Source organism: Aquarana catesbeiana, linkage group LG10 (assembly GCF_042186555.1).
Source record: "Aquarana catesbeiana isolate 2022-GZ linkage group LG10, ASM4218655v1, whole genome shotgun sequence".
In the NCBI taxonomy this organism is placed as follows: domain Eukaryota; kingdom Metazoa; phylum Chordata; class Amphibia; order Anura; family Ranidae; genus Aquarana; species Aquarana catesbeiana.
Window position 1 is genome coordinate 16,596,828 of NC_133333.1, and position 17,552 is coordinate 16,614,379.

The following is a 17,552-nucleotide window of genomic DNA, read 5'->3' on the forward strand; positions in this document are numbered from 1 at the left end:
CAGCATAAAACAACTCAACAGAACAGCCTCAACCGGTCTTTACACTTGGCAGATTCAGTAACTTTTCCTTTTTTTTTTAACATCACAAAAGGAAGAATAGAACAAAAATAGCATAAAGTTTGCACAGGCAACATAAGTCCTCAAAGTTTTTACCCAACTCCACTGAATTTTTCTTTATTTTGGAAAATGAAAATGTAAAAGCTGATTTGGCTGTGGTCCAGATGAGACAAAGTTGAGACATAGTTTGTCCCAGAGACTATTAACCACTTGCCCTCTGGAAGATTTACCCCCACCCCCACCCCCCTTCATGACCAGGCCATTTTTTGCAATACGGCATTGTGTGTGACGATTGCGCAGTCAGGGTCACGGTACACAAATAAAATGTCATTTTTTTCCCACATATAGAGCTTTATTTTAGTGCTATTTGATCACCTTTTGTGTTTTTTTTTTTTTATTTTTTGCAATATAAACAAAAAAAGGACGACAGATTTGAAAAACAAAAAAAAATGCTTTACTTTCTGCTATAAAACATCCAATAAAATTAAAAAAAAAAATCTAATTTCCTCATCAATTTAGGCCAATATGTATTCTGCTACATATTTTTGGTAAAAAAAAAAAAATCCCAATAAGCGTATATTGATTGGTTTACGTGAACAAAGCGTCTACAAACTATGGTATATATTTATCAAATTTTTATTTATTTTCTACTAGTAAAATACTAATAATTTTATACTAGTAATCATCAGCGACTTATAGCGGGACTGCGATATTGCAGCGGACAATCGGACACTAACTGACACTTTGCGGGAACCAGTGACACTAATACAGCGATCAGTGCTAAACATATGCGTTGTCACTGTACTAATGACACTGGCTGGGAAGGGAGTTAAACATCTGGGGCGATCAAAGGGTTAATTGTGTGCCTAGTGAGTGTTTTTCTGTACTGTGTGCTGCTTTTACTAGGGGGAGATATGGATTTTATTCCCTGCTTTGCGGGGACACGAAATCCATTCTTTCCCCCTGTCAGGACGGAGATCTGCCTTGATTACATAGGGAGATCTGCGTTCTTTGTGTTTTACAGAAAATCGGCGGGTGCTAGCAGACATCCAGTGCCCGGCACCAGATCAGCTTCTGCTGTGATTAATCTCCTGTAGGCGGAAATGCATAATCACATATATGTTCGATCATGCACAGGACAGCCGCCCTGTAGCAGTAAATCTGCTATAAGGTGGTTCTTAACTGGTTACTTCGCCCCATTGTATTTTGCACATAGGTTCATATTGAGTAAGTGTCACTTAAAGCAGAACTCCAGCCAAAAATACGATGAAAATGAATAGCCCCCTATCAGGTATAATCACAAAGACAGCTTTTGCTGCAGTGTTCACCTTCAGTTCAGAGATTTACCCTGCAGTACTTTTCCTTTACCAGTAGATGTCATCATTTTGATGGCTGGCATCATTAAACCCCGCTTCCTCTAAGCCCAGGTCATCCTGGACCTGCCCCCAACTTGTTGCTGAGCAGTGAAAGAGGAAGCAGCACAGTAATGAGCTCACCTCCCTGTTGCTCTGCTTTCTGCTCCTACCAGCATGCTTCTTGTCAGCACATCAGCAATTAACTGGCTCCTTGCGCTGGTTCTTCTCTCTCACACTCCAGCCTCAGGGACTGCAAGAGGCTGATATCTGGTCAGATTCAGGTACTTACATTGCTTACATATATAAAATACATTCAATGATGTATAAGGCTCCAATCGCACTTGCACCATTAAATGTGTTTTACATATGTAAGCAGTGTAAGTACCTGAATCTCTGCAGCATTTAAGATCCACCCACCACTAGAGTCAGAAGAGGGTAAAGATGGGTTGTGACAAAACGGGCATGTATATTTTTTCTTTATAAGACTGCAAGACTGCTTGGGTGCTGCAATGGGGGGGGAGAGGTAAATTGGAGAAGGAGTTGCCAGACTAGCAAGCCCAAAATTGACTGCCTCCTGAGGACGTTTGGACGAAACGTATTGGGATGTGGTTTACTACATGTGATGTCACATCCAGTTCTGAACTTCTAGTTTTCTGTTTCGGAGGGGAACTCACGCCGGCTCCAGAGTAATTGAAGTGGAGCGGTGGAGCTCCCCCTACAGGTTTAAGCTGGATGGTTATATGTCGCCCTTTCTTAGGCACTCTATAGATAAGTGCGCAGTAGTAATTTTGTGCTTTTTGTTTAAAGCACTTTATTGGAACACTGAATGCACTTTATTGAGATACTAATTAAATGTATCACTTTTGGAGCGCGTTTACATTGGAGAGTTTTTTTTCTGCATTTCATTAAATATATTATTTTGATTGATGTTATTTGTTGTGCACTTGGTAATTTTTGCAGTGCTGCCAATTTATAGTTATACACAGCCTGGAATTGGGCTTTAAAGATAAATTTCAAGGTACGGCAATCATTATATGGTTACATTTGACTTGCTTGAACCAATGTATGTATGTATTGGCCATATATGTGGGATCCCTGTTGAAGCTGGAAAACACTATACTAGGCACCACTACTCCAGTGATCTCTACTAGCTTCTGGGTCCCGTGCCAAGGGGTTGCACTGCTGCTTACTGAACACAGGAGGTAACCCGCTTGTCACGGCCGCCATTCAGAGAACACTTTCCATTTTCTCAATGCAAAGGGTTCTTTGATTGGATTAGGTGGGGAGATGGGAATGTGGCATCATGATCTCCTCGTCAAATCAGAGAACACTGATGAGTGCAAAATCTGGTGCAGCTGTGCATGGTAGCCAATCAGCTTCTAACTTCAGCTTGTTCAATTAGGCTTTGACAATAAAACTTGGAAGCTGATTGGTTTCTATGCAGAGCTGCACCAGATTTTGCACTCTCCAGTTTTAGTAAATCAATCTCATTCAATGAAAAAAACGAAAGTGTCCTCTGAATGGTGCCTGTGCTGAGAGGTCAACCTCCTCTGTTCAGTTAGCAGCAGGGAAGTTGCTTGGGACAGAACTTGAAAGCTGCAGCAGTCACTGCATTAGTGGTGCCTATTACAGTGATTTCCAGCTTCTATGGGAATCCTACAGGTATGGCACATACATACTTACATTGGTCCAAGCTGGACCAACATTAACCTTGTAAAAACTGAGCTTTAAGGTGACATTAAACCCACATCATTAAAAAACTTTCAATAAATGGTGTATTAAATGCTGTTCACTATGGGATTCGTTTTCTGTATTTTGAAAAAAAAAACTGTTTCCTCCTTCCGTCCATGTCCCCACTCTTGCGCTGGAGTATCTAATACATGATCCAGCACTTCCGAGTAGGGGGGGCACGCAGCCACCGCGCCGGCTGTGTGATTACTCACAGCACAAGCCTATCAGGGGGTTCCGGTCAATGATTGACTTCCGGCACCCGCTGAACGGCAAAGAGGATGACAGGACAGAGCCTCGTGAATATAAACAATACCAAGCTCTGTCCTGTCTGAGGAGATGTGCCAGTAAAAACCGACACATCCCTTAGTAAAAACAGTTTATTGCGGGAACCATGAATGCCAACAAGTACTGTGACATACTGAAACAGAGTATGATCCTCTCCCTTCAGAGACTGGGCCGCAGGGCAGTATTCCAACATGATAATGACCCCAAACACCCCTCCAAGATGACCACTGCCTTGCTAAAGAAGCTGAGGGTAAAGGTGATGGACTGACCAAGCATGTCTCCAGACCTAAACCATATTGAGCATCTGTGGAGCATCCTCAAAAGGAAGGTGGAGGAGCGCAAGGTCTCTAACATCCACCAGCTCCGTGATGTCATCATGGAGGAGTGGAAGAGGACTCCAGTGGTAACCTGTGAAGCTCTGGTGAACTCCATGCCCAAGAGGGTTAAGGCAGTGCTGTGAAATAATGGTGGCCACACAAAATATTGACACTTTGGGCCAAATTTGGACATTTTCACTTAGGGGTGTACTCACTTTTGTTGCCAGCAGTTTAGATATTAATGGCTGTGTGTTTGTTGAGTTATTTTGAGGGGACAGCAAATTTACACTGTTATACAAGCTGTACACTCACTATTTTACATTGTAGACAAGTGTCATTTCTTCAGTGTTGTCACATGAAAAGATAGAAGAAAATATTTACAGAAATGTGAGGGGTGTACTCACTTTTGTGAGATACTGTATATACCACAGTTTGTAATAACTGTCAAACCAATATCAATAAATATGCTTTTTGGAATTTTTTGTTTACCAAAAATATGTAGCAGAATACATATTGGCTTAAATTTATGAAGACATTTGATTTTTTAAAATTCTATATTGGATAGGTTTTATAGCAGAAAGTAGAAAATATTGTTTTCTTTTTCCAAAATTTTCTTATTTCCTTTATAGCACAAAAAATAAAAATAAGTCCAGTGGTGATCAAATACCACCAAAACAAAGCTCTATTTGTGTGAAAAAGGTGATATAAATTTCATTTGGATATAGTGTTGAATGACCACGCAATTGTCAGTTAAATATAAATATAAGTGGTTGATTAAAATAATTACAGTGCCATTATGCACATATGGAAAGAGAAGGGATAACGTAAGTTAAACAGTGTGTGTTTAGTATCACTTTAAGTTTGGTTCCGCTTTAAATTAAAGAGTTATGAACATCTCCACCCTTGAAGTGACCCAATAATTGCTCGCGCTAACTGAACGACCCAAGGACATTTTGTTCTCTGGCGGTCGCACGGCCGTCTTCCCTAGCTTTACACACACTCCAGTGCTCGTTGGTGGAAAAACATAAACACAGTTTAAATCGGAAATCTGGCTCCTTGGAGGATTGTGCTGTTCCTTCAGCTGCACTGATTCAGAACATCACAAGCCGCCCTTCTCCCTGGCAGGATTTTTTCCAGCTCTCGCTGTCAGGCTACGTTGCGGGAGAAGACTGTAGATTTGATCTTGATGCATCGTGTCTCCTCTACGAGCCTCCCCTACGGACGGCGGTGACTCCTGTCAGCTGCTCTCAGTTTTAACAAGTCTTATTCAAGGGCTCGAGCCGCGCGCTCTTGTAAGGCGCGCATGAATACGCCGCAGAGCATTTCGGCGACGTTAATTGGAGCAGACGGACTAGGGGAACATCTGGAGGTTTAAGGAGATGGGGGGGGAGTCGAGCTTATGAGACGCTTATCCTTACAGAGTAATGAGTTTTATGACGGTTCAGCTGGTTTATTAACTAGATTCAGATGGAACATTAATGGAGTTTCGTTTTATTGCTGAAAGTTGTTGATTGGTTGCTGAAAATTTATTTATTTTTATATATATAAAATAATCTCATAGTTTTTTACTTTTCCTCCAGTCCACAGCGGGAAAAGACAAATATTCAGCCTATAACTGGCGGCTGTTTATGATTCTCATTGATCGACCTGGCAAAGGCAATCAAGAGGCTGATCCTGCCACACACTTATGTTCCTTATCTCCCTCTGCCAAATCCATAAGTAGGAGCTTTATTTTATGCTGAATGTCTTTTAATTGAATGCTGGACACTTTGTGTTGTTTTGGCGAGCATTCAGGAACGCGCAACGGCTAGTTGCTGAGTAGCAGCGCGGGGAAAGCGGCCATCTGTGCACCATCATCTGCCAGGCTGGCATGTTATATCAGCTCATCTTAATCATTTATAACTTAAGGGCAATGCCACCTGCTGCAGGCTTGATGTTCAGCTGGGAGCATTTATGAAGTTAGGGCCGTGCCAGCTGATAACAACATGGGCCGACCCTGGGGGCCCGGAGGACAAAAGATCCTTAAAGTGGCATGGGACGGACCCTGAGGGCCTGGAGGACAAAAGATCCTTAAAGTGGCATGGGTGGACCCTGAGGGCCTAGAGGACAAAAGATCCTTAAAATGGCATGGAACGGACCCTGAGGCCCTGGAAAACAAAAGATCCTTAAAATTGGCATTGGCGGACCCTGAGGGCATGGAGGACAAAAGATCCTTAAAGTGGCATGGGCAGACCCTGAGGGCCTGGAGGACAAAAGATTGTTAAAGTGGCATTGACGGACCCTGAGGGCCTGGAGGACAAAAGATCCTTAATATTGACATGGGTGGACCCTGAGGGCCTGGAGGACAAAAGATCCTTAAAATTGGCACGGGCGGATCCTGAGGGCCTGGAGGACAAACCATACTTGAAGTGGAGCACCATCTTAATCGTTTATAACTTAAGGGCAATGCCCCCTGCTGCAGGCTTGATGTTCAGCTAAGAGCATTTATGAAGTTAGGGACGTGCCAGCTGATACCAACATGGTCCGACCCTGGGGGCCTAGTAAACAAAAGATCCTTAAAGTGGCATGGGCGGACCCTGAGGGCCTGGAGGACAAAAGATCCTTAATGTGGCATGGAACGGACCTTGAGGGCCTGGAGGACAAAAGATCCTTAAAGTGGCATGGAACGGACCTTGAGGGCCTGGAGGACAAAAGATTCTTAAAGTGTCATGGGACGGACCCTGGAGGCCTGGAGGACAAAAGTTTCTTAAAGTGGCATTGGTGGACCCTGAGGGCCTGGAGGACAAAAGTTTCTTAAAGTGGCATGGGTGGACCCTGAGGGCCTGGAGGACAAAAGATCCTTAAAATTGGCATGGGGGAATCCTGAGGGCCTGGAGGACAAACCATACTTAAAGTGGAGCACCACAAACCAAAAACACTTTTTTATTTTATTTTAATATTCAAAGCAAACTTTATTTTGCTGCGAAATCACCTTGAAAAACACCCCTAGCATTTCTAGCTGCAGCCATCCAAAGTAAGGGCAGATGATTTATGTAGTATTTACTTCCTGGAATCCATTAGCCCTTCGCTCAGGCATGCAGGCAGGAGGGTGTGCTGAGAAAGCCCCTGCTCACCATTCTCCAGATGAAAGAAAAAAAAATGGCAACCAGTTTACACAGGAGGTCTGGTGCTAGAATTATTGCTCTTGCTCTGACATTTGCGGTGATATGTGTGGTGAAATTACCATTTATATATGCGTGTTCACCTTTGTGTGTGAGCATAGGGGCACTTTCACATTTTTTATTTTATTTTACATTTTTTTAAATCAACTTTATTTGGCAAATCTCTCTTTATTGAGAGATCTGGGGTCTATTAGACCCCAGATCTCTCCTCTGCCCTCCAAAATATCTGATCAAACTGAGATCGGTTTGATCAGTTCCTTTACAAGCTGGGAATGGCTTGTTTACAACAAGATGGAAAACAGAGGTGATGAAATCCTTCTTGCTTCCAGTTTCTGACATCACAGAGGGGAAGAAATAACGTCAGTCCTTTTCACTCTGTCTTGGGCATCAGATGCAGCCGGTCGCTTTGATATCGGGCCCCCCCCCCCGATGGGATGTGAGAGCCAAGCAAAGGCAGTGGTAGCGGAAGGGCGGTACCCCATTCTGCCACATGTAGAGGTGATCCAGTGGTTACAGTGGTTCTAAAGGCATTCTATGCATTAAAGCGGAGTTCCACCCAAAAATGGAACTTCTGCTTTTCTGGTTCCTCCCCCCCTCTGATGTCACGTTTGGCACCTTTCAGGGGGGAGGGGGGAGCAGATACCTGTCTAATACAGGTATTTTGCTCCCACTTCCGGGCATAGATACCCGAGCCACCCGCACGTATCTACGCCACTTCCCGTCCCCCCCCCCACCCGCTGTATTCTGGGAGACACACGGGTCCCAGAAAACAGCAGGGACCAGTGGGATAGTGCAGTGCGAGTCGCGCATGCGCAGTAGGGAACCAGGAAGTGAAGCCGCAAGGCTTCACTTCCTGATTCCCTTACCGAGGATGGTGGCGGCAGCACCCGACATCGCGGGCGCCCTGGACAGATAAGTGTTCATATTTTAAAAGTCAGCAACTGCAGTATTTGTAGCTGCTGACTTAAAAAAAAAAAAAAAACGGCGGAACTCCGCTTTAAGGTAAAAAAAACCTTTTAATATGCAGCCCCAACTAATACCTCCTCTCCCAGCTCTCTGCCTCTTGGAAGGCTAAATGACAGCAGCAAGAGCCATTGGCTCCAGTTGCTGTCAATCACAGCCAGTGAGGAGGCAGCAGGGGCGGGGACGAGCCTCGTTCTGTGTGTCTAAAGAATGCAGAGCGGGGCTCGGGAGCGAGCATGCTTGAGTGCCCCCATAGCAAGCAGCTGTGGGAGCACTCAGAGAAGATGAGGAGCTAGGAGCGTCGGCAGGGGACCCAAGCAAAGGAGGATCGGGGCTGCTGTGTGCAAAGCCATTACACAGAGCAGGTAAGTATGACATGTTTGATATATATATATATATATATATATATATATATATATATATATATATATATATATATATAAATACCTTTAATATCACTTTAAAGGGGGTAGGGATAAACATCTAGGTAAAGTGATACACTCCTTTAAAGTAGATTGCTTTGGGAGCACTTGTGAGTGATTTTACCATGGTGCGGCTCAGTTTTTACTCCCTGTGTTACCTGATCCCCACTCGTGCCTCTGCAGCATCTGCAGTCACTCATCCCGATCATTTCTGTTTGCAGAGCCCATACACGAGTTCACGGCGCATGAAAATGTAATAAAGACAATTACCACGCGCCGTAAATTTCTAATGCAGAGTAGTGGGAGCGCCTGGCCTGCTCCTGGATACACTCCTGTATTTAATTATTTACGTTGCTTAAATATTTAAATTAATTAAATGTACAGGCCCTCGCCGCCTAATTTATGTGTCTTGTATGATTTACTAGCAGACGATGAAAGACATTCTTTAATCTTTCAAAGATCTTGGAATTTAAATATTACCTTAAAGGGAAAATGATGTGTACATAATTTTATTCATTGCTGTTTGTATGTAGCAAAAACGACAGCAGTAAGACTGCTGTGCCGCGATGTGGCCCCCACTATTAAAAGAGAAGTATGGGATTCTTGAGAAAACAAAATTATACTCAGCTTGGTGGATGCAGCATCGTTCGGATGCTGCATCTGTCCCCTGCCGACCCCAGACCGAGAGCTGAGCGATCAAACACGGTTGATTGCTCAAGCTCTGGGTCCTCGGCCTGAATTTACCGGCTCCCTGCTCTGCCCCTCCAGCACTCACTGGAACACTGAGCTGTACAGAGGGCGGGAGCGGCTGGCTCAGGCTCTCAGGGGCTCGCTGAGAGGTTGATCCAGCTGCTGGTCCAGGAATCTGGGCGGATCCCAACTGTAAAGTCGTAATCTTTTCCAAGCCTCGACCGGCACTGTGACGTCAGCCAACAGCGGGCTTTAGCCTGCTGCTGGCTGAAAACAGGTCACAGGAGTGCAGAACAAACTGCACTTCCTGTGATCCATAGGAGAAACACAGCCAAATAAGCTAAAAGTGATAACAAAGTCTCCTTTTTTTTTTTTTTTTTTTTTTAGGTAAAAATAACAAACATGTTATACTTACCTGCCCTGTGTAATTGTTTTGCATCTTAACCGCTTGCCGACAGCCGCGCGAACATTTACGTCGGCAGATTGGCACGGACAGGCAAATGGGCGTACAGGTACGTCCCTTTAAATTTGCCGCCGCGTTGTCGCGTGCGCGCCTGCCGCAAGCTCCGTGAGTGTGATCGCGGGTCCTGGGGTCCCGATGTCCGTGGGGATACCCGCAATCGTCTCACGGAGAGGAAGAACAGGGAAATGCTGATGTAAACAAGCATTTCCCCATTCTGCCTAATAACAGGACACTGATCACCGCTCCCTGTGATCGGGAGCGGTGATCAGTGTCGCGTCACACGTAGCCCATCCCCCCTACAGTTAGAATCACTCCCTAGGACACACTTAACCCCTGCAGCGCCCCCTCCTGGTTAACCCCTTCACTGCCAGTCACATTTACACAGTAATTAATGCATTTTTAATCGCACTGATCGCTGTATAAATGTGAATGGTCCCAAAATAGCGCCAAAAGTGTCCGATCTGTCCTTCATAATGTCGTAGTAAATCGCTGATCACCACCATTACTAGTAAAAAAAAATTATTAATAAAAATGCCATAAAACTATCCTCTAGTTTGTAGGCGCTATAACTTTTGCGCAAACCAATCAATAAACGCTTATTGCATTTTTTTTTACCAAAAATATGTAGAAGAATACGTATGGGCCTAAACTGAGGAAAAAAATGGGGTTTTTTAAAATATTTTTTGGGGATATTTATTATAGCAAAAAGTAAAAAATAATGCGTTTTTTTTCAAAATTGACAATTTTTTTTTGTTTATAGCGCAAAAAATAAAAACCGCAGAGGTGATCAAATACCACCAAAAGAAAGCTCTATTTGTGGGGGAAAAAAGGACGCCAATTTTGTTTGGGAGCCACGTCACAGGACCGCGCAATCATCAGTTAAAGCGACGCAGTGGCGAATCGCAAAAAGTGCTCTGGTCTTTGGCCAGCCAAATGGTCCGGGGCTTAAGTGGTTAATCTGGCATTTCTACGATTCTATGTAAACAGTACAGAGCCCTTCTCTGCTCAGAGCTGTCAAAAAAAAAAGCTGGCAAATGTTTATCCACAGCTGAGAGATAAAGAAGAGAAGAGATAAAATGTAACATTTAGTTCTTTTAGATCAAAGGAATGAACTTCAGTCTGTAAATGAGGTCAGTTTAACCACTTAACAAGACTAAACCTTTTTCTGACATTTGTTGCTCACAAGTTAAAATCAGTATTTTTTGCTACAAAATTACTTAGAACCCCCAAACATTTTATATATATATATATATATATATATATATATATATATATATATATATATATATATATATTTTTTTTTTTTTAGCAGAGACTCTATAGAATAAAATGGCGGTTGTTACAATATTTTATGTCACACGGTATTTGCGCAAAGGTCTTTCAAGCGCAATCTTTTTGGAAAAAATACGCTTCAATGAAATTTAAAAAAAGTGAAACAGTAAAGTTAGCCCAATTTTTTTGCATGATGTGACAGATGATGTAAGGCCACAAGAATTGTGATCTTTGTTCTAAGCAAAACAATTGTTATTCTCATTTTATCCAGAATCGTGCAGCTCTAGACAGTACCCTTCAAAAGACTATATGACTAAAACTAAATCTAAATTTGACACAAAAATTAAAGTGATATTAAAAGCTTTCTTTTTTTTTTTAAATAACAAACATGTCATACTTACCTGCTCTATGTAATGGTTTTGCACAGAGCAGCCCCAATCCTCTTCTCAGGTCCCTCGCTGGCCCTCTTGGTCCCTTCCTCAAGCAGCTTGCAATGGGGGCACCCAAGCAGGCTTGTCCCTGAGCTGCGGCTGTGTGTGTGTCCATTCACACAAAGCCGCCCCCTCTCCTCATTGGCTCACTGGCTGTGATTGACAGCAGCGGGAGCCAATGCTATCTCACCCAATGAGGAAGGAGTGTCCCTGGAGAGCTGAGGCTCTCATGCACATTGATAGAGAGAGAGCTCAGGCAAGTATTAGGGGGTAGTTTACAAGAAAAAGAACCGCTGCTCCAGGTGTATAAAGATAAGGCTGATTGGAGTATCTTGCAGAGTGCTAGCCCAGGCCTGCCTCCGTGGGAAACTTGGAAAGAAGAAAGAAATGGCTGCACATCCAGAACTTCCGATTGCCTTTTATTTTGTTTCACAAAGATAACACCAATGACACCAAACTGTGGTCACGTAGACGCGTTTCACACATACATCTTGTGCTTAATCAATGATTAAGCACAAGATGTATGTGTGAAACGCGTATTAGTGTTAGGGGGGCTGGGGGACTGCTGCACACAGGTTTTTACCTTCATGTATAGAATGCATGAAGGTAAAAAAAAAAAAAACTTTAAGCTTTTGGAACCACTTTAACACTGGCCTCCATAGGGGGTTGGAAGAGAACCTCCCACAGGGGGTTGAGCTTTAAAGAACTTCAAACACACACACACAAAAAAAAAATCATCAATAGTTTTCTCACGGATGGCTTACTAAACATCTCCCACAATTCAATCAGTCACAAAACTTTGATTTCAATTAGTGTCTTGGAATAGTTTGTAAGCATTTTTGTAATGAAATGTTCTCTTGAATAAAGCCAGATTTCGTCTTCTCCAGAACCTTGTTGGGTGAAATATATTCGAGGCAATGGAGCATAATCGTGTAATTAATGTACAATCTCTATGTGAGCTTGTTCCTTCTTAGCTCAGTAAATTAAATCATGTGAAGCCTTCCAACATCGTTCCAAAAACAATGCAAATGCACACATCTGCTTAATTTAATTAGAAATAAATGCATTCAGCACTTAATTTAAATTATGTTTAATATTTTTTGTGCTGGTATGTTAATTCTTGAGACGGGGGGGGGGGGGGGGTTGGTATTTTATTTTTGAACTTTAGTAATTTGATATGAATGCTGCATAGCTGTAGAGAAAGATCTAATGTGCTCTCTTCGATACGTGACCTTTCTTCTCTCTGTTCAGGTCAGGAGTGACGGTGCTCCACGTGTGGTCGAGTCAAGATGAATACCTGCAAGTTTTTAGATCAGGACATTGAGGGCAGGGGAGTTAAGGTGCCCAAGCAAGTACAGAACCCGTCGCTGGTGGCCACAAACCGAACTATGGTCATGGCGGAGCCGGAAAAGAAGCGACGGCAGAGGTATGTGGAGAAAGACGGAAAGTGTAATGTCCACCACGGAAATGTCAGAGAAAGGTACAGATACTTGACGGACATATTTACCACCTTGGTAGACCTCAAATGGAGATTTAATTTACTGGTGTTCACCATGGTCTATACAATCACTTGGATTTTCTTTGGATTCATTTGGTGGCTTATTGCCTATATCCGTGGGGACTTTGACCATATAGATGATTCAACGTGGACACCATGTGTGGACAAGTTAAACGGGTTTGTGTCAGCCTTTCTTTTTTCTATTGAGACAGAGACCACCATTGGGTATGGATACAGGGTCATCACGGACAAGTGCCCAGAAGGAATTGTTCTCTTGTTGGTCCAGGCCATTCTTGGCTCCATTGTTAATGCGTTCATGGTGGGCTGCATGTTTGTTAAGATCTCCCAGCCAAAGAAACGAGCGGAGACCCTTATGTTCTCCAATATGGCCGTCATCTCTGTGAGGGACAGCAAACTCTGTTTGATGTTCAGGGTTGGAGATCTGAGGAATTCGCATATCGTGGAGGCATCTATAAGGGCCAAAATGATCAAATCCAAACAAACAAAGGAGGGCGAGTTTATCCCTCTTAATCAGACAGACATCAATGTGGGTTTTGACACCGGGGATGACCGCCTCTTCTTGGTTTCTCCGCTAATCATCTGCCACGAGTTCAATGAACATAGCCCCTTTTGGGAGATCTCCAAAGAGCAGTTGGGGAAAGAAGAATTCGAGATTGTAGTTATTTTGGAAGGGATGGTCGAAGCCACGGGTAAGGCATTGTATTGAAACACTTGGCATGGCAATACAGTATAACCAGATCCTGAAGTCTGGAACTACTTTGATATAAAAAAATGCTAATAAAAACGTTTTTAAATAAATATTCTCGGCAAAAAAAAAGGGTTACTACTTATCCCTCCCGCTGCCCACACACCCAATCTTTGCTGTCTTTACAAAAAATGCTGGATGAAACATTTTCAGCGCACAACACCCTGGGTGTCCAGGGAAAAATCTTCAGTGCCCGGGAGTGTCAGACGCCTGGCACTTTGGTTTTTATAACCTGGCCTCTGCGACATTATAGGACAAAGTGGTGAAGTAGGGGTTGATGGAGGAGACACAGGGCTCAGTTGGGGACCGGACATCAAACACAGCCGGAAGTGTGCAGAAGATTATTCATCCAGCGTATCTAGTAGACAGCAAAGATTGGTTTCATTTAATTTATTACAAGTGTATGCACAACACCAGTATCTCAGAGCATTGTGGGTTTTGTACTTTGTTTGTTTGCTTTTGTTTATTATTTCTGTTAATGCTGAAGTTTAGCTATGCATATTTTTGCATAGTTGCATTGGTCCAGCTTGGACCAGTGCAAGTATGCATGTGTCATACCTGAAAAATCCCAGTGGAAGCTGAACATCACAGATTTTTCTCTGCTTTATTTCAGTAGTACTTATAGATCTTGTCTCTCCCCCAGCCTGTGACTGGACTGGGAAAGCAAAAGCAGCAGACTGATGAGCTCATTCACTCTGTTCTCTTCCCCTATCAGCATGTCCCTCAGTTAGCACATGAGCTCTGCAGGGCAACTGACTGGCTCCTTTTTTCCTACTTCTTTCTCTCACAATCTGAGTTCCACTGTACAGTGCAAGATGTCAATAACAAGTAAAATTCAGGTATTTACACTTAGGTAGGCTAAGGTCAATCAGTCAATCAAATATTTACAAGGACTAAATAAGCTTTAATTACATGCAGACCGCCGCCCCCCCCCCCCCGACCTGCTGATTGGCTGTGTACAAGCCCAGAGCTCTGTGTTGGCAATCAACACAGAGCTCTGTACAGAGGGACCGATCTCTCTGTTTCTTTGCAGGGATGAGAAACTAAGAGATCTATTAGTAAAAGCAGCACACTTTAAACATATTACACATACACTATATTGTCAGAATTATTGGGACACCTGCCTTTACACGCACATGAACTTTATTGGCGTCACAGTCTTAGTAGGGGAACCCTTAATAGGGTTCAATATGAAGTTGGCCCACCCTTTGCAGCTATAACAGCTTCAACTCTTCTGGGAAGACTGTCCACAAGGTTTAGGAGTGTGTCTATGGGAATGTTTGACCATTCTTCCAGAAGCGCATTTATGAGGTCAGGCACTGATGTTGGACGAGAAGGCCTGGCTCGCAGTCTCCGCTCTACTTTATCCCAAAGGTGTTCTGTCGGGTTGAGATCAGGACTCTGTGCAGGCCAGTCAAGTTCCCCCACCCCAAACTCGCTCATCCATGTCTTTATGGACCTTGCTTTGTGCACTGGTGCGCAGTCATGTTGGAACAGGAAGGGGCCATCCCCAAATCGTTCCCACAAAGTTGGGAGCATGAAATTGTCCAAAATGTCTTGGTATGTTGACACCTTAAAAGTTCCCTTCACTGGAACTAAGGGGCCAAGCCTAACCCCTGAAAAACAACCCCACACCATAACCCCCCCTCCACCCAATGATTTGGGCCATTAGAGCCCTTGCACACTGGGGCGGGGGGCGGCGTCTGCGGTAAAACGCCGCTATTATTAGCGGCGTTTTACCGTCGGTATGCGGCCGCTAGCGGGGCGGTTTTACCCCCCACTAGCGGCCGAGAAAGGGTTAAATACCACCGCAAAGCGCCTCTGCAGAGGCGCTTTGCCGGCGGTATAGCCGCGCCGTCCCATTGATTTCAATGGGCAGGAGCGGTAAAGGAGCGGTATACACACCGCTCCTTCACCGCTCCGAAGATGCTGCTAGCAGGACTTTTTTTACCGTCCTGCCAGCGCATCGCTCCAGTGTGCAAGCCCTCGGGGCTTTCACACTGGAATGAAAGCAGCGGCACTTTCGGGGCGGTTTGCAGGCGCTATTATTAGCGCAATAGCGCCTGCATACCGCCCCAGTGTGCACGGGCTCTTAGTAGTATTAAGAAATAAAAAATAAATCAAGTACATATACTGTAGTTTGTAGGCGCTCTAACTTTTACGCAAACTAATCAGTATACATTTATTGTGTTTTTGTTTTGTTTTTTTATCAAAGACATGTAGCAGAATACATTTTAGGCAAAATTTATGAAAAAATTAGATTTTTTAAAAAAAGTTTTATATGTTTTATAACAGAAAGTAAAAAAAATTCAAAACTTTGGTCTTTTTTTCGTTTATTTTGAAAAAAATAAACACCAAGTGGTGATCAAATACAACCAAAAGAAAGCTCTATTTATGTGAAAAAAATTATATCAATTTCCTTTGGGTACCTCGCAATTAACGTAGCGCAGTGCTGAATAGCAAAAAATGGCATGGTCATGAAGGGGATAAAATCTTCCAGAGCTCAAGTGGGTAAAATAAGGAGCATACTGACCTCTGTAACTGTGGGCACTGTGCAATATTCAATCCTCAAGATTCAAATTGAAGCACTGACTTCCTTTTAGTCAAGTCTCAGTACTCCACTCTCCCCTCTTAAAGTGGACCTTCAGTCATTTTTTCAACTCTCCATCTATTAAAGGAGTTGAAAATCCTCGCATTAAGGTGAAAAAACACCTGGCAGTGACCAGCCCCCCCCCCCCCCCCCCCCCCGTTTTACTAACCTGAGCCCTGGAATTTCCCACGGCAGAGACGTGCTCTTCTTCTTTGCCCGGGGTTCTCGGCTCTTGAATGGACAGATTAATAGCAGCGCAGCCATTGGCTCCCTCTGCTGTCAATCAAATCCAATGATGCGGCGCCTGCAGCTACATAGGTCATTGGGGCAATTTTAAAGTTTACTTACTGCTTGTAAGACCCCTTTCATGCTGGGGCGCTTTGCAGGCGCTACAGCGCTAAAAATAACCCCTACAAAGCATCCTGAAAGAGCTGCTGCTGTGTCTCCAGTGTGAAAGCCCCGAGGGCTTTCACACTGGAGCGGTGCGCTGGCAGGACGGTAAAAAAAAGTTGGATACATGGCTCCTTCACCGTTTCTGCCCATTGAAATTAATGGGGCAGCGCGGCTATACCGCCGACATAGCGCTGCTGCAGCAGCGCTTTGCGGTGGTCTTAACCCTTTCTCGGCTGCTAGCAGGAGGGCAAAACCGCCCCTGCTAGCAGCCGAATACCGCCGCTAAAACGACGGTAAAGCGACGCTAAAAATAGCGCCTTTTTACCGCCGACGCTGCTCCCGCCCCCAGTGTGAAAGGGGCCTTAAGAATATGTATTTTCTACATGTAAAACAGAAATGCACTATCCGTGCTTAAAGCAGAGTTCCGGTTATTTGTTTGTTTATTAAAAGTCAGCAGCTACAAAAATGTGGCAGGACGTTGAGATCAATTGGACACTTTAACCACCTGAATACTGGGCACTTTTACTCCTTTCCTGCCCAGTCCAATTTCCACCTTTTAGGCTGGGTTCACACTTATGTGAATGGGATGCGGGTTTCCAATGTCAGGAGACTGTGACCGGCTCTCTATGGAGACAGTTCACACATCTCCGGAGCAGGTCCGGTGCGAATTGCACAGGATCCTGTGAGTGTCTTTTGGTTCATTTCAGGTCCAAATTCAGCCAAAACTCTGGACTGAAATCAGACCTGAAACAGTGAACAGGGACGCACCGGACCCCTGCTGTGAGCTGCTCCGTGCGGCAGTGTAAACCCAGCTTTGCTGCTGTCGCACTTTGAATGGCAATTGAGCGGTCATGCAACACTTTTTTTTATTTTTTATAATTTTTATGAGATAGATAGAACTTTCTTTTGGTGTCATTTAATCTCCACTGGGTTTTTATTTTTTTTTTTGTTAACCTCCCTGGCGGTTTTCCCGAGTGTGGCTCGGGGTTAAAATTCAGTACCATTAGCGGTAACCCCGAGCCACACTCGGGATCGCATTGCAGGATCCTGGGGCAGCGTTACTTACCTTGTCCCCGGGATCCTGCGATGTCACCCGCAGTGTCCGAGGGCTCCGTCCTCCTCCGAAGCCTCTCCGTGCCAGGCTCCGTTCCCTGCGAG

At 44.1% G+C, this 17,552-nt stretch overlaps 1 protein-coding gene across 1 annotated transcript in view; it reads left to right on the forward strand.

The window, feature by feature from the left end:
* The window catches only part of LOC141110388 (G protein-activated inward rectifier potassium channel 4-like), a 79,695-nt gene that overhangs the window by 51,704 nt on the left and 10,439 nt on the right, over positions 1 to 17,552 (forward strand). Inside the window, exon 2 of the mRNA XM_073601708.1 lies at positions 12,399 to 13,355. Coding sequence (XP_073457809.1) covers positions 12,437 to 13,355 — 919 coding nt within the window. The 5' untranslated portion in view covers positions 12,399 to 12,436. The remainder of the gene's footprint in view (positions 1 to 12,398; positions 13,356 to 17,552) is intronic.